Source organism: Neopsephotus bourkii, unplaced genomic scaffold (genome assembly GCF_033783945.1).
Source record: "Neopsephotus bourkii isolate Nb327-2 ecotype Australia unplaced genomic scaffold, CSIRO-AGI_Nbou_v1 NB_1600, whole genome shotgun sequence".
In the NCBI taxonomy this organism is placed as follows: domain Eukaryota; kingdom Metazoa; phylum Chordata; class Aves; order Psittaciformes; family Psittacidae; genus Neopsephotus; species Neopsephotus bourkii.
Window position 1 is genome coordinate 4,358,087 of NW_026902076.1, and position 22,039 is coordinate 4,380,125.

Here is a 22,039-nt window from a genome sequence, read left to right on the forward strand (position 1 = left end):
ACTACCTCGATAAAGGAACTCTCAACACTGCATAGAGAAGCCTTTATAACATCCACCCCTTAGGATTTATATGTTTTTGTCCTTTTGCCCTCAGGAAACAGTTCCACAACCAATCTGATTCAACCAACTACAGGTCCAAACCATTTGTTACAAAGGAAGTTTAACTTGCTGTAATTAAAAAAGAATGTAGTGTCTATGAATACAAACCAACAGCATTTACATACCTCCAATGAGAAGACCACAAAGGTTTGCTTTAATATGCATGGTACCATCTTTTATTGCAGAAAACAGTAAGATTTGTTAATAGGATTCAGATCAGGACTTCATTACAGCAAGGCCCATTGAATGTGGTGCTTTTGTGTGCTTGCAACAATCATTGTAGCCTCACATGTAATAAACATACATTACCTTTACTGTAGTGCAAACATGCCCTTTCTGGAAAGATGTGTAGAGCAGCACAGGTATGGTCAAGCCCGAATCCGTGGCCATTATTTAAGCAGGGAAGATGACGTGGCAGGAAGCCTGTGGCATTTGCACTTTACAAAGCAGCAGGATTCAGCAACTGCCTCTTCGTCATTCTCCCAGCACACAGCTCAGGATTGCATTGTTCCACACCTCTGAAAAGTCATTCTGCACAACCCTTGGAGAAATTTTTGTGCCCCTTTTTGTTTGAGCCTGCGTTTCTTGCAAATAACATTACTGCAGCTCGCTCTTTACCAAGGAAATCTGCACGGCTTGTTTTGATAAAAGAAACTATTACCATTCCTGGTAACAGACAGCTGTTATTTTCATATACAACAGCAAGGTGGGAAACGAGAGGTCTCTTAAGAAATTTGACCTAAAATTCTGAAGTTCCATCACACTTCCAGTTATTTTCAATTATAGATACACTCTACAGAGTACATGAAATATTTGGGATACATAAGAGTTAAGGCCATTCCCCCCCAGCCACCCCCCCCACAATTCAAGTTTTTTCCAGAAGTCCTTTTAAATGAAGCAAGCACTCAATGCTTGATCGCTCTATAGCAAGAACATATTTCAACGTTTCCAAACAGAAAGAAACAAAGAAAATGTTTGACATCTCAAAGTATGCTTCACAAGTCAGTAATGAAAGACAAAATAATGCAAGCTTCTCTGTTTCCAAGCTTCTCTGTTTCCAAGCTTAAGTTACAAGTAGCATGGAGCATACTGAAACCCATTTCCAGTAAACTTGTTTGTACATCAAAAAAGTACCATATACACAGAAACCAAATCCCAGATCCTCCCCAGCCAAAAGGTAGTCTGAAAAAATCTCCCATCAGAGAAAAAGTTGCTATTTTTCTCCAGTGACATTATCACTGTGCTTTCAATTTCATTAAGCATACATCCAACACCTTAAAACAGTATTTAACATTGGCTAGAGTAGTTAACATATTTGCCCAGAGGTTCCTGCAAATACACCTCAGCAATAAACATGTTTAAACCTACACCTAAATACCTGAATGCTGAAAGATTCCCTTCTGTTTCCTACATAGTTGCAATTTACCCCCTCAAAGAAGGGCCTTACAGTGCAATACAGACCAGTGGCATCCAGAAGAATTCTCATGCTTGTGTTCCCAATTATTTTAGGTATTATTATTCCCAAACCCTTTGTCAGGGGAAACATACTCTTCCACTGTTGTATGTTTGTGCAGGTGAGTCCCAAGATGACTGAACAACACTGACCAACTTTGCCTCCTCCTTAAAATCCAGGGTCACTATTGGCCCATGACAGAACTACCCTGGTCACAATTAAAGAAGCTGGAGTTTAATGATCACCTCTGAGATTACAATCCAGTCATTTTTACCTCAGTGAAATTACTGCAATGACAATTTCTATTAAAGCAGAATGTTCCAAAGTGAGAAAGTGTGTAGCTGAAGTAGCTACAGGATATGTTTATAGCATCTCCAGTTTTCAGTTACTCCCTTGACAAAGCCTCTAGATCTTTCTTCAAACACAATGTTTATGCTAAAGCTACAAGCTAAGTTACAAATAACAAAGAAAAGTTGGACTCAGTGCATTAAGCTGCTGTCTGCCACCCACTTTTTGGAAGGTAGCCAAGGAAGTGATAAGTCACAATTTAGAGGTTCAGGTTTTCTACTCGTACTTCCCCAGACACTCTAGAAACTGCTGTGAACATCACTGTTGCCTCCGTCAGCGTGAGAAGCCACTGCAGCATTCAGCCTTAGCTGGCATCAGCAAAGTAAACTTAAGATAAAGCTAATGGTCAGCTCCACTAAGAATGGGTTTTACAGTGCCAGATACACCTAACTCAGGTGTTTTCCTTCAGTGTTTTCTTAAGAAAATGTCAATGTATGTAAACAAGGCAGCAGTACACGGAACAGGAAGAGCAGGACTGCAGAGATGAGTCAGATTCTCATTAGGCTTCATACATATCCCCAAATCAAGGGGCTCTCTTCCACAGATCTGCTAGTTTCCTGTCTTCCTACAGCTATTATTACAGGTAGAATTTCAGCAGACACCTTAAAGTGGAGCATTTGACTGCCTTTCCTCTCAAGCAACCACTACACTGCGCTGTGGTCTGTGGAAACCTTCCACATCCGTTTGCAAGACCACTTAATGCCAAGCAAGTGTCCCTGTCATCACAAAAGAATCCAACAGGTTGTTACTTCAGCCACACTGAGCACCAGGCAGTTCGTGACATGGCACTGCAGAGTCATCACTGAGGCAGTGAGGAGTACACTCACATTTGAACTCACCAAGGTGGCATTCAGTAGGTCTGGAATTAAGTTCAGCAAAATGAGTTTTGTACTTCAGTTAGTCAGCTTGTTGCTCCTTCCTAGGTCTGCCAGCAACCCTGCACCTGCAGCTTTACACTGTTAGTCACACCAGTAGTTTGACAGATCACATCCAAGGCCAAGATGTCCCCCCCCTTTGCCCTTTTCTGTGTGCTGTGGCTAAAGCCACAAATTACACTTGAAATACCAGACTCACAGTTTGTGTGAATTTTGAAAGAGTTTCTTTCTCCTTCAGGCACTGTAGTCAGAAGCAAAGTGCAGAGAAATAGTCAACTCATATAGGGAGGGGAAAAACAACCACCAGCTTCTAAACAAGTCAGACAACTAGACAACTTTTCTCACTTCAAACCATGAAGGTTTCATGCAAACCTTAGTCAGCAGCTTCTCGCCTCCCATTTAAATTAGCTCATCAAAACCCCCACAGCTACAATAGCAAAAGATCTATTGCTCCGTGCAAAATTATCAGAGCAACATATAGTTTTGATGACCCATAATAAGTAATTTTCCTTGACAAGAGACTTTCCTCTGGAAGAACAAACCCCAGTCTTATGCCTCTTTTTCATATTAAAGTGTGCTTTTTCACATTTAAGATATAGATATTCCTTAAATCATATTTATCAAACTCTAAGGTTTATTCAGTCAGATAAAACACGAGACAGCAAGCAAAGCCCATACCAGAGAAGAGTCTCCAGTAATAGATCAGATGCTGTCACCCAGTGACAAGCTTGACAGCACTCTGAAGACAGCTTGCACATGTACATTCCTTTCCTGATTCATCTGCCTTATTCTGAAGGAACCCTCTCATCACAGAAACATGGAAGACTCCATTTGGATATAAAAGTGTTGTGCTTGTACATGTCTTTTTAACTGCTGACTGCATGGAATTCCTAGAAAACTTAGTCCAGTGTACAAGGAACAATAGAAAAAGAAAGACTTACATTTACCTCAAAACATACTTAAAATCATAAATACCTATATTTACCTGAAGAAAACCCCAAAACAAAACGAAAAAACCAAGCAGTTTAATGCTGACTGCTGAAGGCAATGCCATCCAGATTCTTATTCTGTGGTTACAGTTAACACAGTAGTTTTAACAAATATGCCTAACTCTAAACTTAAGACATTCAGCAGTGCATGATCTAGCTTAATAATAATGTTGCTTTTCTGCAGTATTTACTCTGCCAAGCTAGCTGCAATGGTGATCCATGCAAAAGCTTCCTTGGTCATGGAATAAACACCCCAAAGAAGTCTAGTCCCATTCAGTGACTTGTTAGAATCCAAGAAACTAAAAAGAACTTCTCAAAGGAAAAAAGAAAGGGATGGTGGAAGGGGATTAAATCACCACATAATAGTCTGTGAAGTGCACCTCAGCTGATGTTATTTCCCTAAAAGTAGGTCAGAATCAGGTGTTCAAGGTCTACATGTCTACATACATACAGTGTCCCTAAGAGTATTTTCAACCCCTGAAAGATTAAGTGGTTGTAGGTTGAAACAGAAACATGCTCTTTCTCTGCACACCTGGTATGTATGCACTCCATTGGACCAATGGATCAGCACCCATTTCCTTTTACTCCACGCATTTATGCTGACCCACCTCTATCCATTTTTGTGACTTTTTTTTTGTGTGTGTGTAAGCTTACATGAAGCATCGAACAGGAAATAGTACCACACGTTACTAATCTTGCAACAGTGGCTGGGCAGCTTCAGTATGTTTCATTTGCATGGTGTTTGCCTGGATAAAGATAAAATGCTTAACAAAAACTGCAATAAAAACCATAACAAGAAAGCTGCCTAGAAAGACTCCTACAACAGTAGCATAGGTGTCTGCTCCAAAGGGAACTTCTTCAGCAAGTATGTCTTTCACAGCATTGAATGAGCCATTGTGTGGCAGGGGGTTAATACCAAGGAGATGGCACAACAAGGGATACAGGTCTGTAGAATTCATTACTTCTTTAGTGGCATTCTTTCTGAAAGCAGGCCCAAATGCCAAAAAGATGGGATGCATTTCTGGTAACATGTTATCATATCCATGATTACCAGCTGGAAATGAAAGACAGATAAAGGTCAATATTCTGAAGCTGCAAAACAAGCATTAAACTTTTTGCTAAAACTAACAGAACACAGAAAAGCAACAGACGCCATTTAGTCTTCCACAAGTTTTGAAGAATCATTTTGATAAACAGCATAAATGTCTCCCAGCAAATACCAAGTCTCAGAACTACAAAGAGAAAATGCCTTCGGAGAAAGAACGGAAAACACTATTTTTAAGAAAGAAAGAGAAATTAAAAAAAGGCAGGCTCACAGGGCAGTGACAGTGCTGCCAATAGCATGCTGGGCTACACCCAAGTTTCCTTAGGCTCCAACTTTGCAATTGTACCAGATCTCTTGGGGGGAGAGAGGGAGGAAGGGGAAATCCATGTAAAGACACACTGTCTGACTGCTAGTAGCTGACAGAACTTAGGCTGTAGCTGCTTTGACACTTTGTCCAGTTTTGTGCATGTTCTACTCATCAACAAGGGAAAAGTTTACAAGTCTCACTAGTTGGTCTCCAGTGCCCGTTCCTTGCAGGGCACTAAAAACTCTGCACACTTAAATACACCTGTAAGCAAAAAAGGGTGCTCTCATCATCTATCAATAACTGAACTACTTGTCTTACAGGTAACACCCTTCAGCTTACATAACCAGCAGCAAAGTTTAAAACATTTCTAGTTAAGAAAGTTAAGAACTGACGATATGGCACCTTTATTTTTCCTCATAGCTAACCAAAAGCTACAGTTTACTGTCTCCATTCTACCTACAATAAAAGTGAAACCCCAAGGAGGGGAACTGAAAAGTGGGGATTTTTTCCTCCAGGTCACCTAGAATGCATCTTAGCCTACAAGGTAAATGAAAGTCACTGCTGTACAGTAACATAGTATTTGAGGACTCTTTCTAGCAATAGAACAAGGTTACTGTAAGCAAATACATCCACAGAAAATAAGGACTTTCAGAAAGCATTCTTGTATTTCCAACGCAACCCCTCTCCAGCAAATAAACAGTACCTGATAAAACAAAGCAATTCATCTTCTACTTGGCAAGTTCACTTACAACTTTTAGTTCCTTTTTAATCTCTCAGGAAATGCTTGTCAGTTTGCTAAATCTCACAATAAGACCTCAAGTGTGTGGCCACTAAACACGTGAATGATCATATCTCAGTAAGTTTTATTCTTTGAAATGGTAAGTCCAGTTCCCCCTCCCTCATCCCATGGAAAAGAAATTGAATTCCACACAGTTAATGACAGAGTTTTCCATCCCAGTCTTAAAATAACCAAAACACTGTAAAGACAGAATACTTACGTTGAATAATATCAAACTTATTATACACAATTTCCCATCCTTTATCAGCCACTGCTAAGATTGGCTGAATTCTACTGTTGTGTTTGTAATGTAATCTATCTGGAATCTGCTCCTTTTTATATACGGTCATGTTGGGATGAGCATTGGCCAAAGCTTCATATACTTCATCCAGTTTGCCTTCAAAGAAACAAAAGACAAAACTTAAACATAGTGGTATGCTTACTGAACTCATCAGTAGTTTGAATACAATTGGAATAAGAGGGCAAAATGCACAGTTAATTATAGCTGTAAGAGACATGAGCGGATTAAAACGTGCACAAAGGTTACTGTAAGAAATCCAGAGCACCACTCACAGTGAGCTCACAGCTGGCACTGGCCTTCACAGCCTATTCCCAAGTAGTAAGTGCCATGCTAATTTACAAAAAAATCCCTCATTTCATAGTTACCAGAACATAAGCTTCTCACAAGAATGAGTTAGAAGCATTCCATTAACACTCAGGGAAAAGAAACCAGATCCTCCTAGCTCCATGCAAAGCTTGTAAGCAAGAAGATAGCTCCTAAACCTGTTCATGAGGTAATGCACACGTTAAGGCCATATTCTTCCCCTCAGCTGGCTATGATGACAAATGACACTTTTTTTTAAATCAGTTCAGTTGTTAATTGCTTTCCTTTAAAAGGCCACAGAGAGCACCACTTTGTTTCCTGGCATCTCTGAAAACTTACTTCTGACTGAACCCAACTATTTCTCTTCTACAAGACGCTCCAATAAACAGCTACATATCTGGCTCCATTTGACTCCCAGTTTCAATCTTCTACCATTCTGATGACAAGTTTAGCTGATTTAGAAAGAGAGGTAGTTCATTGCTATGCACCCCGTATCACAGTATTAGTAATTAATTGCTTAGGGATAAGCACAACTAGCTTGCATTAATCTTTCAACAGAAGCCCTCAGGTCACAGTTCAGACACCACTAGTGCATTAGGGGCTGTACAAAAATTTCAGAGGCCTAAGCAGGGAACAGGGGACAAACAAAGGGACAGGCTGGACTGACACATGAAATGGCACTTCTGGCCTAGAACTGTGTACTCAATAGTAGCTAACATCACTAGACATTTGCTTGTATTCTTAGCTCTACTATTCTCCCTTCCCTAGTCATCTAATGCATAGGGAGTGTAAAACCTCAAGAGCTGTACTAACACTACCAAATAAATAAGCATTTTCCAGTGACAATTCTTTATTTCCAGTTTCTGAGCTTTTCTTTCCAGTAAAAGTCACTGAACAGCCAGAAAGCAGCTGGACATGTTGAACTCCATCAGCGTGCAGGAAGGAACCAGGACATCCAGACAAGTTCAACAATCTACATCTGAGCAAGTTTCTTCAATTCTACCTCCATGTTGGCAGAGATTCCTGTTAAGGGCTTCAGTGTATATAATAGACTTCTGTTAGGCACCAAGTAACTCAGCCCCATGACTTATTTAAGTACTTTGTGCTACTACACACATGTGCAAGTCAGTCAGACAGCAGAATTCACAGTAGTCTCTGCAGGCCAGTTTCAGCACTACGAAGTCTGAAGCACAGCTGGAAGATTTTTACATTTCCTTTGTGGCCAACACTGCCATTTTTAGCAGATAAGGGGAGTTTTAAGAACATCCTGTCATTTTGACAACTTATTTCTGTCTAGTTCTGCCTTCACAGCTACATCCTGCAGCAGGTGTTTCTCCAAGTGAGCTCTTCCCTGAGTGTCTATCCCAAGAAACAGTTGTCTTGACCACCAGATCAAGTGCTTAGTTTGACCTGTCTGATGTTTCCTGAAGTATACCTTTTACAGTGTGCATGGGTTTTGCAGGTATCTCAGGGGAAAACAGTCTGGGAGGAGGAAACTAATGACTTTAAAGAAAACTCCATTTTCCTTCTCAGTTCCTAGGATCCAGTATAGAGATTCTGAAGGAAAACTGGAAATGGATTAATGCATAATGTTACTTAACTCAAACTGGCATAAAAGAACGAACCACTAAACTTAATAGTCTTGACAATAAAGGTCAAGAAGAGACAGCAGAAGTCCAGATATGATAGAGCAACAGGGAAAAGGACTCAAATCTAGCATTTCTAGTACTAAATTAGTAACAAAACTAATTTTGTTATGCCACTTTTCTATGTGGGATAACAGAGAGAAGCCCCAAATAACAGCAAACTATGATTTTTACATTAAATTAACTCTTTGAATTAATGTATTATGTTATATGCAAGAAAAGAGGTCAGCATCACCAGCTGTGTTACAGGTACCATGTTCATGAACACATGCTTAGTTCCACACACACTAATACACCATCACGGTTAAATAATGGCTTTAATCCATCTCTCAGGGAAGAAATATGCAGCCAAACAGTTAAAGTAGCAGAAACTGCTGCATGTTGAAGCGTTGAAACCTTTTCTCAATGTCTCACTAAGTTTTACAAGCAAGACAAATAACTCAAAGAATCAGTCTTATGTACTTGTTATTTCATACCTAAATGGTTTATAATAAAAATTACAGCTGGTAACACAAAAGGAAGGACTTTCAACCGTCCTCAAAACTAATTCTTGTTTATTGGTAGTGTAATAGATACCTGAACCTCTGAGCCAAACCAAATCCAAGCTATTTAGGAAATGGCTTTTTTACTACTCTGTCATCTAATTGCTGCAAAGATACTATTTCTTTTCAGCATCTAGCAGGAGAATCAGGTTACGCATCTTTTAAGTTCTCATTTACTGCATTAGGGATGTTTCAGCACTAAGGTTTACTTTTACAACTCCTTTATTTAGTAATGAGAACATCCTGATCAACCTTGTTTGTGTCCATTAGGGTGGGACGCCCAAACTCGGCTCTTCTATCACCGCTGACAGAAACAGCACCCAGATACAAGAACCTGAGTGTGCTCAGATAGCAAATGACTCAGTCTGGATGTACTAACCTTTTAGTCTGGAGTATTCTTCAAAATTAAAAAATGCCAGGAGACATTTGTTTACATATTTAAAGGTCACTTAGGTCTGCAAAATATCCTCCCTGCTGGGGTATTAAGTAGAGTGCTATCCGCTAGTAATGCAGATGTTACAGGAATCTTAAAACATACCTTTTCAAAAGGTCACCTTAAAACTCAACTTCCAAATTAGCCCTGCTGCCCACACATAAACCCACAATTTTCCAGGTTAACACATTCACACCAGTTATAGCTTTTGATCATCCAACTAAAGAGCAGCACCCCTACATCACTACCCTAAACATACACCTGACACTTAAGCAACACTTCAATGACAGCAACCAGAGCTCAGGTTTCAATTCCAACAGTGTTCTTGCCCATTATGATGACAATAAAAATGGTATGAACATAACTGGCTGTCTATTAAAAGTGACAGGGAAAAAACTGAACTACAATAGCTGGCAGCTGACCAAACAGCCAAGACAGGCTTTCTTTTTATCACAGGTCCCCATCTGGTTTCAGTTTACTGTTTGAGTTAGAAATCTAATTCTTCCATTATGACTTAGCCATATCATTTTGATGAATGGCAAGATACGCGACATTCGGTTGTTATCTATCTAGAACACCATTCATCCATAATAATGCTGTTAGATTAGCTTACTTTTTGTAAGGACTAAAGGATATTTGGCAATATTAGTCAACAACAGACAAATTGCTCACAATTCATTTCAGAAAGTTAATCCAGGCTTTTGACAGAGCTAGCAAAAAGAACAAAGGAGTGATCCTGCAAGTACTCCTTGTTCAAGGCTGACGTCCTACTGGCATCAGTGGCTGCTGCTGTTACTTCAGTTAAGGAACAGAGTCTATAAGGTTTCATATTCAAGTATTTTCTTCAGATAATTTTACTGCTGTAACTCCTACCTTCTTTTGGCAAAATAGCTACCACAGGAGAATTCTCGAAGACTTCATAGAGCTCTCTATTCACATACTGATCAAGCTCAATGAGCCTTTCTGAGGAAGACTCTGACATTCCATGATCGCTTGTAATTATGACATTTACCACATCCCATAGCTTGGCTTTCTTCAGCTCGGACAGAAGATATCCCAGCTTTTTGTCAATATCACTAATTACAGGTCCCATAAGTGGGTTTTCTGGACCCAGAATATGGCCCATCTCATCAGGCTGTTCCCAGTACAGGAGACCAAAGTTTATGGGTTCTTCTGATGTAAACCAGTCAATAAGCCTAGCAACTCTATCTTCAAAGGAAACAAAATAGTTGTAGTGCATATAATGTGTAGGAAAGACTCCATGTATTTTCACATCTGTCCCAGGCCACATGGCTGCGCCAGTTTTATGTCCTTCCCTCTGGTTTGTTATCCATATTGGGGTGGCTTCTTCCCAGAACTTGGAGTTATAGACAGCCATTCTGCTCAAAGAGAAAGTTTCATTCAGAATAGGATCATACATCTCATTAGCAACTACACCGTGGCTTTCTGCATAGAGACCAGTCACCATTGTATAATGATTAGGATACGTTTTCGTTATAAACACGTTAGTGACCTGTTTGACATGAACACCATTCTCCATGGCATAATGAAAATTGGGAGTTGGGGCTTTATAGATGTAATCCCACCGAAATCCATCAAAAGATACCAGCAACACTTTAGCCTGGGCTGGCTGGAGAGACAATGTGCTTGGAAGAAACGATAAGAAAATTGCCAGGACTCTCCATAAACAGTTCATGGCTATCCCGGAAGGTATTTGTCCCTTCTTCGGAGGCAACATGGCATCTGTTGAACAGAGACAGAACATTTCTTTGCATTAACCTGTTTATCAAAGTCATAACTTAGTTTTAAGAATGAGCAGCTAAAATATTCCTTCTGCATTTATACAGCTTGCCTTACTGACACTCCGAACAAGACCTCGTACCTATCAGTTACACTGATATCCCAATTTCAGAGATGGGAAGTGAGACACTACAATTTGTTGGACGAAACTCAGTTTGCAGAGCAACTTCTTTACCCAAAATCACTGCTCAACCTCTTCTTTTTCCTTCCTGCTCCTAATACACAGAACTCCTGCTCTTGCAATCTGACCAGCTCTTAAGTACTTTCTGTATGCAAGTTGTAAGAAATTGTCCTATGAGAAAACTTCTGCTTGTTAAGAGTTAAGATGTAAACAGGGGCAGCTCTCACCATGAGAATAACAAGGTCCGTCTCCACCAGAACTTTACAACCCTCATAAAAGCCAATGAAGCATTAGCGCAAGCGTGGCACAGACCACATACCTGCAGGGCAATGGATGGAAGAAGGAAATGCACGGGAACTGGTGGAGCCTGCACCTGCACAGCTCCCATCAGGGAGAAGGAACCACCTCGAAATCATCATAGCTTCTAAGCCCCCACACTGGGTGTGGGATTACTAAATGTACAAGTAATCTAGTGGGGAATCTAGAAAACAAGCTTTGAACTTCAGGTACAGTCATACATCCATTGAAAGGTTGTGCTCCCTACAAGGTGTCAGATCAGGTTAAACAAAGAGCAGCAATGTCAGTTTCCCAACATTTTATCACATCTCTAACCTGATTATAGCTTTGCTACAAAACCAAGCTCTTATTGACCCACTACGACCAAAGGTCACTTCTTGTGTACAGACAGCTTTACCAACAAGCACGTACACAAGTCATACAAGCCAGTGTACAGTTTAAGTTCTAAGTAACCGCTTATGTCCCCATATGGATTGCAAAGAGGTGGCTGGAAGATTCAGTGGTACTGCATTCAGTGAGCCACTAGAAATACAACATCTCTCAAGTGTTTTCTGTACTTAAAGCTGTAAGAAACTGGCCTATGGGAAAACTTCTGCTACTAAAATTCAGCTGGAAAACGGTGCTTCTGTAACCAGGAAATCCACATTAATATCCAGAGTACATTAATATCCTACTTTATATGAAAAGTTCTAGTGTAACAAGCATATGAATGCCGCTGCAGTGATGGAACACGATTTGTCATTCTGGTAGAACACAAGACATCTTCCATAGGGAATTTTCCTAGTCCAGCTCCCAGGGTTCCTCCCAATATACAGCACTGGAATACTCCGTTTACACTTGGAAAACAGTGTAAATGTCCCCCTGACCTTGTGTATCTCCCAAAATTAACATCCAGACCTACAGTGCTGCTAAGAATGCACTGACACTTCAGAGGCATAATCCCCCTTCCAGCAAACACCCCAGACCTGTGGGGCTGCATTGCTCCGCTCCACCCCATGTGGGATTTCTTTCGGCTGAATCTGAAGGAAGGGAGAACCCACCACTGCGTCCACCTGAACCCCAGCTGCCAAATTAAGTGCAGCCCGGGGCTGACTAATAAATTCCCCCTTCTTGGGAGTGATAAATATGAACTTAAGTCCTCTCAAGGGAAATTAGGTCCATCCTTCTGAATTTCAGAGAGTTCATTATCACAGAGTCATTAACAATACTGATGTCAACATCCCGATCCTTATAACTATGTATTTAAAATGAATAATCATGTTGTTTGTTTTCTTTTTCCTCAAGGCCATCCCATACTGGTCTTCCCTGGACACACCTGAGCACATCTACTGACCCAGGTCTCTCGGTGGCTCAGCACTATAAAGCACGGCCCTGAGGTCCTGAAGGGGCTCTGGTGGGACGCAGGCACCTGACTGCCCGCAGCAGGGAGCTACCACACTAGCACCAGGGACGCGTCCAGCAGGCCGGCAGTGCCCCCCACAGCAGCCCGCACCAGCGGGGCTTCCTTTCCCCCGGCCAGGCCAACCCCGGGAAGCACAGCCCGGTTCAGGCACCCCGCGCTGTGCACGCCAGAGGCCCCCTCGGCCCAGGGCAGCCCCCCCGCGGCCTAACCAGCCGCCCCCCCGCGCCGGAGCCCTCGGTGGGGGCTGCCCCAGCTCCCGCCGCCCCGCGCCAGAGACCAGGCCGCAGAGAGCCGCGGCCCCCCATTACCTGCCGGCAGCCGCGGAGCACGGACAGAGCACGGGCAGGACCGGCTCCAGCCCCTCACCGGGATGAGGCTGCGGCACGTCACGGCGCTTGGGCGGTCTGAGGAGAGCGCGTTGTAAAGGGGGTGGTGCGTGCCATGGATTAAATAGAGAAGAAGGTCCGGGCCGGGTTCGCCGTGCTTTGAGCTGGCTGTTAGGGTAAGGGCCGAAGCTCGCTTTCTGGGTGTCTGCAAGTACTCCTTCAGTTAAAGAGAATTGATGCAGGTGTTCTTGTATCTGCCTTTTCCCCTTCTCTTGTGTTCTGAGCCTCTAAACTCTCAGGTTTTTTATGGCAGGTATTTTTTTCGATGTTAGCATGTTCAAGCCCCATAGCCATGCCCTGCAATCAAGGAGAATTAGTTTTTTTATCCTCATCTCAGTAGAATCTGAAGGGTTAAAAATCCAAGCTGGGTTTCCCCCCTTTAACAGCTGAGGGACTGTGCTATAAACAGGTACAAGCCCATGCCTTGTGTATGTACACAAACCTTACCCTGTGGCTGTGTACAAAATCACTTTACTGGTGCATAGGAACATGCTTTGTATTGATCACTTCACAGCTGGCACTGCCTAACTTGTACGTCCTGCTGGTGTAAACAAGAATTACAACGCAAAGAGAACAAAACCCGTGGGGTTCAGGGGGTGTTGGGTTTTTTCTCATCCTTACAGGATGAACCTGCTTTCTTCTTGGTGGCAACCGACTGGAGGCTTCACATCTCCAACAATGCAGATCCTTAATAAGTAGGTAGAAAAGGGTTACCTATAACCTGGGTGCAGGCTGTAACCCAGTAAGACTCTGGCTCCTTTATGTGTGAAGGGACAGCTTGGCTTCATGAGCTCGAGATCACTGGGCTGGCCAGGCTTATGCAGGAAGGGACATGCTCAAGCCTGGGGCAGTGGCAAGGTCTGATCATTGTATCTAAATTCCTTAAGCAAGTGTGGTACCTTCCTCCCCTTCACCTCAGCTCATAGAACTATAGCAGGGGACAAGGCTCTTCTAATTGTTTTCTTTCTGTCTTTACTTTTCCCCTTTCATTACTGTTGTTCTGTTACAGATACAAGATGGAGACCAGTACAAAACTGGAAATACATATTGCTGATGTGATTGGTAAAAGCTGTGTGGATGTGGCTTGTGTACACAGAAACTGACTAGACCACATCTGTAGCATGAAGCTCATATATGATTCATGACCCACACCAGCAGCTTGGGAGAAAGGGATAAGCAGGGAAAAGCAATTATAAATTTCTTTCTCATGAGACCCCCCTGCAGTCCTGCATCCAGCTCTGGGGCTGCTAGCACAAGAGGGATGCGGAGCTGTTGGAGCCAGTCCACATGAGGCCACAAAGATGCTCAGAGGGCTGGAGCACCTCTACTATGGAGACAGGCTGTGAGAGCTGGGCTTGTTCAACCTGGAGAAGACTCCAGAGAGACCTTAGAGCAGCTTCCAGTGCCTAAAGAGGCTGACAAGAAATCTGGAGGGACTTCTGACATGTGCCTTCAGGGACAGGACAAGGGGGAATGGCTTTAACCTGAAAGAAGGTATATTTATATTGTACCTTAGGAAGTTCTTCCCTGTGAGGATGGTGAGGCCCTGGGCACAGGGTGCCCAGAGAAGCTGTGGCTGCCTCATCCCTGGCAGTGTTCAAGGCCAGGCTGGACACAGGGGCTTGGAGCAACCTGGTCTAGTGGAAGGTGTTGCTGCCCATGGCAGGGGGATTGGCACTGGGTGAGGTTTTAAGGACCCTTCCAACCCAAACCATTCTGTGATTCTGTGGTTCTATGAAAATTGCACCTGTGTACGGAAATCTCAGGCTAGATTCCCTTCAACAGCAGGGTGCTGTGTCACACTAATAGTTAATGTTATTAGCTAGGAAATACAGTATTCGCATTTACCATTCAGCTTTAGTTTTGGACTCTCGTCACTCAGATCCTGAGGCCTGGGGAACTTCCAGCAGTGACCTGCACGCATCTGCAGTGGCTGGAGTTAGTCACTAGAGGGTAGAGGTGTATATGGATTTAAGGCACTGCTCTAAATAGCTGGAAATGATAATATTTGCCTTGGAAGTAGGAAATGGCTCAGCTGCTTAAAACATGTAAAATGAAAACAAAGCATGATCAAGGAGTTTGTTAATTCCACCAAAATGTTTAATACCATAATAGATTTTCATTGAAGTACAGAGCTAATGTGAATATTTGTACAAAATATGTGGTTAAAAATAGTATTGATTTATAATATATACAGATATGTCACATCTGTGTCAGAAATGCAGACACTTGAACGAAAATATGAGTAATGCTTTTAAATCTACAACAACATACATGAAATATTTCTGCAGCTACCCACAGCAGGACAACTTGCCAAACTGACACTTAAGGATCCAACAGTCATTACAGATGGCGTTTCTTTCAGAAGTTTCTGAACAAGAACTTTGCTCTAAAATGGATTCAAAACATTTACCTTCATTAACCAGACAGTGAAGAGAACACACCTGTGTGGCACTAATGTAGACACAACTTTCCTGTACTAGTTAAATGATCAATTACAACAATTTGTTAAAACAAGGCTGATTTTCTGGTGTAGAGAAGAGAAATTTAATCCTCCTTGCTGGATGCTCTGGTGAGTGAGGAAGCCCCAGCTCAGGGACAGCAGATGGGCCCTTCTTAATAAATTCTTATTTGTAAAACCAAGTTTCGTGAATTTACATCCTGAAGTCTATCTTCAAGGTTGTAATATCTTTGTTTTTCATTAACTTTGGGGCTGCTCACACTTCACAGCCTTCCCAGCCTCACTCCAGCAAGAATCTCACTGACAAGTGTCAAGCTTTGTAGCTACTGCATCGGTACACAATCCTCTATTAAGATAACTCTTAGCATAGCCCCAGAATCTCTGTGTGGTAATTGAACAAACTGACAAAGGGGAGAGACGAATCAAGGCCATTTTTTAATACTTTCTGAGCATCTCTGGAGTGGAGGCATTCAGGGTTCTTGCCCTTCCTTTGGGAGTGCTGCTGCTGTTCTACCTCAGTGCAAACTTCTCTCCAAGCCAAAGCAAATATACTCAACACTTCAAATAGACATGTGGGAAAGAGCTTTTACAATGCTTCCTCCCTTGTAATTTTAACCCTGAATGCTGCAGTCTACTTGTATTTAAAAAAAAAAAAGAGCACAGCTTATGTTAGGAAGAAAATCTCCTTTTAAGAGAAGCCTGGAATATGTGAAAGCTGCTGTGCTCCCCCCAGATGATGTGCTAAACCAGGAAAAGCAGTGTTCTGTTTTGGGGTGGGTTTTTTTAGGGTAGCATACCTAGTTCTTTGAGAGCATTGCATGAGGATGAGAATAAATGAGGGGCTGACTGGGGCTTTAATGCGTACCTGGTTTTACTTTTTGGTAAAACAGAACTAGAATTTTTTAGAGAGAGGGGAATTAAGGAAATGCAAAGGTCTTAAATTCATATTGGTAGATGAGATCAAGTCTTAAAGAGCTCAATGTTGAGTGGTAAAATGTTTACCACTAAAGAAGAAACAGAAATAAATTTAGTAAGGGTTCTTTAGAGGATGTGATCTGAAAGCACTGTAACTGTAGTCAGGATGCCCACAACAACCTACAGAGGCACTGAAGCTCACTTCCAAGTGCACAGGCCAGTGCCAAGCAAGAGGGAAGAGCCACAACTGGTATGTAGGCAATGCAGCATTTCAGGGAGCAGTGGAACAGCCTTACTGTAGTTAGAAAGTTCACTTGTTACTCAAAAGTAAAAAATAAATTGGGCCTCCTATAGTATATTTTGCTTCTGAAGAACACTGTGAGAAGACAACTATTGGGGTTTTTTTTCAATCAAAATATAGAGGCTAAGGTCTGTCTCTTCAAAAGGAAGCAGGGAGCTCAGAGCTTACATTTCTAACAAGACTGCTAAGCAGATCTAACTTTCAGAATCATGAACAATCATCCTTTGAGAAGCAATGTCTTTTATGCCAGGCACCCAGACAAAACCAATTATTTTCCCAAATGCATATCCAAGTGATGAAATACAAGAATTTTACAAGACAATTAACCATCAAATTCATCTCCTTGTTTGCAATCCACTGCAAGGTCCAGTACAAATTGACACAAGAGACGACAAACAATTACTTTTAATTTTTGTAATATTTAATGTTAACAGAACCTTTTCCCCAGCCTGGATGGCAGCTGGTTACCATCCATGTTCCTCACTCAAGCACTCGTGCCCACTGCATTTACCAGTTACTATAACAGCACAGTAAGAACCGCATCAGCTGCCAGGGATGTGCTTTTGCCCAGCAGAGATTGTGCTCTGTTCTTTTTTTTTGCATACAAAATCCACAGCAAACCAGTGCAAGCTCACATCACTCTGTGAAACTGCACAGTTTAAAACAGAACATGGCATATCCTGCCAGCAAGAGGGCTGCTTCCCCCCTAATTGATACTGAAACAGAGTTTGGCCTAGATCACACATTTAAGCATTTTCAGTTCTACCAGTTAGGAGAGCAGTGGTATGTACCACACTAGTCAGTTAATAATACTTTAAGTCTTTTAAATGATGCTTTTCAAAATGCCAACACAAGCAGAACACAAAAATATTGTTTGCCATATTTATTCGTTTAAACTAAGCTCTTATACAAGTGTAAAAGTGATTAATTAGCCAATAGCTTTGCAGTAGTCCTATAAAATATGACTAAATAGAATATTTCAAAAGTATGTACAATAGAATGGAAATGCTCACATAAACCATCAGTGCTCAGACATGCCACTGTCATCAGGTCTTGCAAGATGGTTTAGTCTGTCACTTTGTACAGTCTTTTTGAAGAAAACTTTTTTACTGTTACTAAATAGGAAGGACTGGGGGAAAAGACCAAAATACAAATAAACCCATCCACCCCCACGTGATTTCATATCGATTAAATGTTAAATAATTTATGCATGGGGCACATTTTCACACTGTAAAGCACCCTGCAATAACTATGCCTGTAATCGTGTTACAGTTGAGGAAGGGATGCTGTTGCCATGTTTTCTTGCTGAAAACAAAGTGTGCTTGAGGGTGTATGGGTACATTAGGAAGGGGGGAGTTTGTACTACCTCGTCTTCATTACAAAAATCAAGGCCACAGAAATTCTTCTTCCAATCCAAAAGCACAAAGATACCCTTTTGCCATGCACTGTAAATGTTTTCATGCTTTTAACTGTACTTAGGAAGTCATTAAAATTTTTATCTTGTATCTGCAGAGGTGAGAAAGGACAAGCAGGCAGCAGGCAACAGAAATAGCAGCTGTACTCCCTGATTCCCTGCCTTCATTTCCAAGCAGCTGAAGCCATGTCCACCCAACAGCAGGCCCCAGGGCACTGCTGCCAGCTGCTCCCACAGGCTCCTGATTCAGAAATGACACTAGAAGGATGTCCCCTACATTACTGTCCAATGGCAGATGTAATGTAACAGAGATTCCGTTCTTTTAACACTGTGGACACCCTGTGAAAAGAGTATGTCAGGACTGAGCTTGTAGGTGCTACATGAAAGAAAATGCCCACTGAAGTAAGCAGAGGCTCTGCCTGTGCATTACTGAATTAAACAGGACAGCCTCTCCTCCAGATGGTCATTGTGTTTTTAAAGAAGCCTTTCTTCTGTGATGGCAAGAACATGCCTCTAGCAAAATACCAGGTTGCCTCAAGAGGTAAGTGTCACAAAAGCTGCTACTTTTATGATGGGGACCTTTTTCCATAATACCTGAAAAGATTTTCTGTGTTGACCATTATTTTATCACGAAAATGTGATCTATAAGCTTTGACCATAGTAACAACAGGCTTCTTTGAGTTTTCAGGTTTGTAGTTGTGTTTCTATTGTACACTTCACTCAACGAGCCATTACACGGGACTTGTTTTTAAATCTGTCTGAAAATGCACTTTGAGAAAAGCACATGTAAGATCCAATGCTTTAATTTGCAGTATAGTTTTGAATCACCTGAGGCCAGAGCCTAAATTCCAGAACCAAGTCTCTTTGAAGTTCAAGTTCATGGATACAAGGATAAGATTTGGCTTCCAATGCTTCTGAATGTAAAAAACTCCAGAGTACCAGCTTTGACTGGAGATGATCTCTGATCACTTACATCACCTGAGGATGGGGCCAATAATTTGTTCTATACAGCGAATCTCAACAGAAAAATCTTATGTGTTTAAATTTTACTGTCCCTGTTTTCAGTGTTCTAAACCCCATGGACCTCAGCATCGTGCATGTTCTCAAACAGGACAGTGGTGTTCCTCCTGAAATCTTGCAGGACGCCTTTGATGGTGTTTTCAAGAGGAACACCAGGTTACAGTCCCAGGGCAGCAAGTGCCAATTTATTTATTGAAACCAATTCCAAATGCATCACTGAGAAAGTAACTGAAGTGAAACCTCTAAGGAGTTACTTTAGGACAAGTTTACACATATCATGAGGATAGTAAAGCCTCATTTTTTGTTCAGTCTCTGCTGTAAGAATGTGCTTCTGTTAGTGCAACACACGCACAACAAGGTCCATAATGCAGTAACAAGTATCGCATTGTAGATATATACTAAGGAAAGCACTACATCTCAACAGGAGTATTAGGGGCTGTGGTGGTCAGAGAATGAAGTGTATGAGGATGGTGAATCCTCAGGAAGGTCTTAGAATATTCTTACCATGCATGCTGAGAATGGCATCTCCACTCTTCACTGACAGAGCAACCTGCTTTTCTTCCTGAGAGTACTGTGGAGCAGATGGATGCTCCAGCAAGGGTGGCTTCACTGTGCTGAAGCCCATAGCCTGACTGCTAATTAAAGGTGGAATGGAACCCTTCCTCAGAGACCAGATCATTAGTTTTTAGGACAAAAATCTTGATTACAGAACGTGAGCTGACTTCAGATCCTAGAGCAAGCTTCCAGGATGCATTTAAACAGTGGAACCTCACTGTGCCATTATAGTCACTTTTGGGAGTACAGCTGCAGTTAAATTAGCTTTAAAATCCCACTGTATCTTACACATATGCTCAGTTTTCTGCAGTATTAATTTCAGTGGAACTACTCATGTGCATAAATTAAGCGCATGCTTAAATATATGCAAAATCTGAGCTCAAATGTCTAGAAAATATGTTCTCAAAATGACAAGTGCGCATAATAAAAATAGTCATCATGGGAGGTCTGTCAGACAGGGAATCCAGTATCTGCCAGCCATGATGAAAACACAGGACAGTTCTTGTAACCCAGTATGCACTGCAAGTGAAAGAAACATGCAGGAAGGAGTGAAAAAAGGGGATTCAGTTGCATGCAGTCTAATTTCAAGTGTGTAATTATGGTCCTGTTTTCTTTGGCCTAAAAAAAAAAAAAAGGGGGGGGGGAAAGAAATGAACAAACACCAACAAACCTCTCCTCACCTCCACAAACCCAAACTGCATACAGCTCAAAAAGGGCTTTAAAGCACACAAGTGGGGAAGTAAGAGATCTGAGTATCAGAGATGTGGAAGTAATTATTAACAGTTTCAGGGCTACTCAACACACCACTAGGAAAGCATTCAGCCTGTATCATTCCTAGAACTTACAGCTATGACAGAGAGCCATCAGTTAACTTCTCCTTCTTCCTCAATCTCAGGGAGAAGGACCACTTACATCTTTATGGAAGACAGAACAACAATCCCTGTTGATATTTTGGCTCCCTCCTCTTTAAGAGAAGGACACTGGACCCTCCAGCAAGCTGCTGTCTCTCCCCTCAGCCCAGAGAGCTCTATCTCACATCCCTGCCACCATTAAGGACCAGTGAGCTGTACTGGTGGGAGTGTTTCTCTGCTGCTCCTAAAAATGCTGCAAAGGTAGTATTCCTTACAGAAAACTCCAGGGGGGCAAGAAGGCCACCAAGTTGCTAACAGATTAAAAACAACACACATCCCCCCCCTTAACAAAAGGATTAAAAGGAAAAACGACTAAGGTCTGCAGGGGAGCTGGGAGGGTCAGAGAAGCTGGCTGCTCAATGAAAGGCAGTAGCAAGTATTCTGGGAGTTTGAATATCAAGCCTGGTATCAGCCTAATCGCCACCCTGAACAATCTCTCTGGTAGTGGTGTTTCAGCATGCAAATTAGAGCTGTGAAAAAATCCTCAGACCGAAACCCTCCCCTGTCTCTTCAGCCTTGTTTCGTCCTTTCCAGAAAAACCTATCTGTTGGTGTGTGATATGGTTACATATACAAAGATCTTTTTTCCTAGCCCTTTGATTACACAGGCTTGATTACTGTGAAGGGGTTTCAACGAGTAGTGTTCTGGAACTCAAAAGGCAATGGCTGCCTTTCAACAAAACAAAGCAAACAAAAACCGAGAGCTGTGCTGGAGGAGAGAAGTGCTGCTTCTGCAGGAGAGGCTCAGTTAGATACAGGAGGTGGCAGACCAGGGCGTCGAGTTTGAATGATTTTTGGCTTTGGAGAATTCTTTGGGTCCTCATCTTCTTCCATGTCGCTGTCGCAGACATGCACTACCACACTGGGAGTGGACTCTGTTCCTGCATGCAGCTCATACTTCTCTCCTGGAAGCAGAGGAAAACAGTTAGATCAAAAGACAACAACAGTCCACATAGTAGCACAGGCCATGGCACTCTTGGACTGCAGAATACTCCTGCACCTGGACGCGGCAGATGAGCTTGTGCTGCTCCTAAACGTAGGTGAGGGCAAGTATGGCTAGACTGCATCAGCTGCCACAACTGATTGATGACCTGGGTGGAGCATGATCATTGGTCTACAAGGCATAATAAAATACCCTGATGTCTGTACCCTGATTGGTGTTTTGCACCAATGTCAGTGGCCCATAGCATCAGTGGGGGAAGGACAAAGAGGAGAGAGAACATGGAAGTTCATGCTTAAGAACAGGGACTGGAGTCCAACCCCCCACATGTCTGGTCTTGAAGTCATGTCACACATGTTGGGTTGGGGCTGTCTTTTTCTGTTGTTGGCTCCAGTCCC

At 42.1% G+C, this 22,039-nt stretch overlaps 2 protein-coding genes across 3 annotated transcripts in view; both read right to left on the minus strand.

Moving 5' to 3' along the window:
- Window positions 1-4,405: 4,405 nt before the first annotated feature.
- ENPP5 (ectonucleotide pyrophosphatase/phosphodiesterase family member 5) lies at window positions 4,406-10,902 on the minus strand. The gene is made up of 3 exons (XM_061372278.1): window positions 9,993-10,902; window positions 6,115-6,291; window positions 4,406-4,818 (listed from the first exon to the last, which is right to left on the minus strand). The coding sequence occupies exons 1-3, from the start codon at window positions 10,882-10,884 to the stop codon at window positions 4,454-4,456; spliced, it is 1,434 nt and encodes a 477-aa protein (XP_061228262.1). The 5' UTR covers window positions 10,885-10,902; the 3' UTR covers window positions 4,406-4,453.
- Window positions 10,903-19,327: 8,425 nt separating this feature from the next.
- RCAN2 (regulator of calcineurin 2) overlaps window positions 19,328-22,039 on the minus strand; it is a 67,912-nt gene continuing 65,200 nt past the window's right edge. For both annotated transcript variants that reach the window (XM_061372288.1, XM_061372289.1), the window contains exon 4: window positions 19,328-21,606. In XM_061372288.1, the coding sequence (XP_061228272.1) occupies window positions 21,446-21,606 (161 nt within the window). In that variant the 3' untranslated portion in view covers window positions 19,328-21,445. The remainder of the gene's footprint in view (window positions 21,607-22,039) is intronic.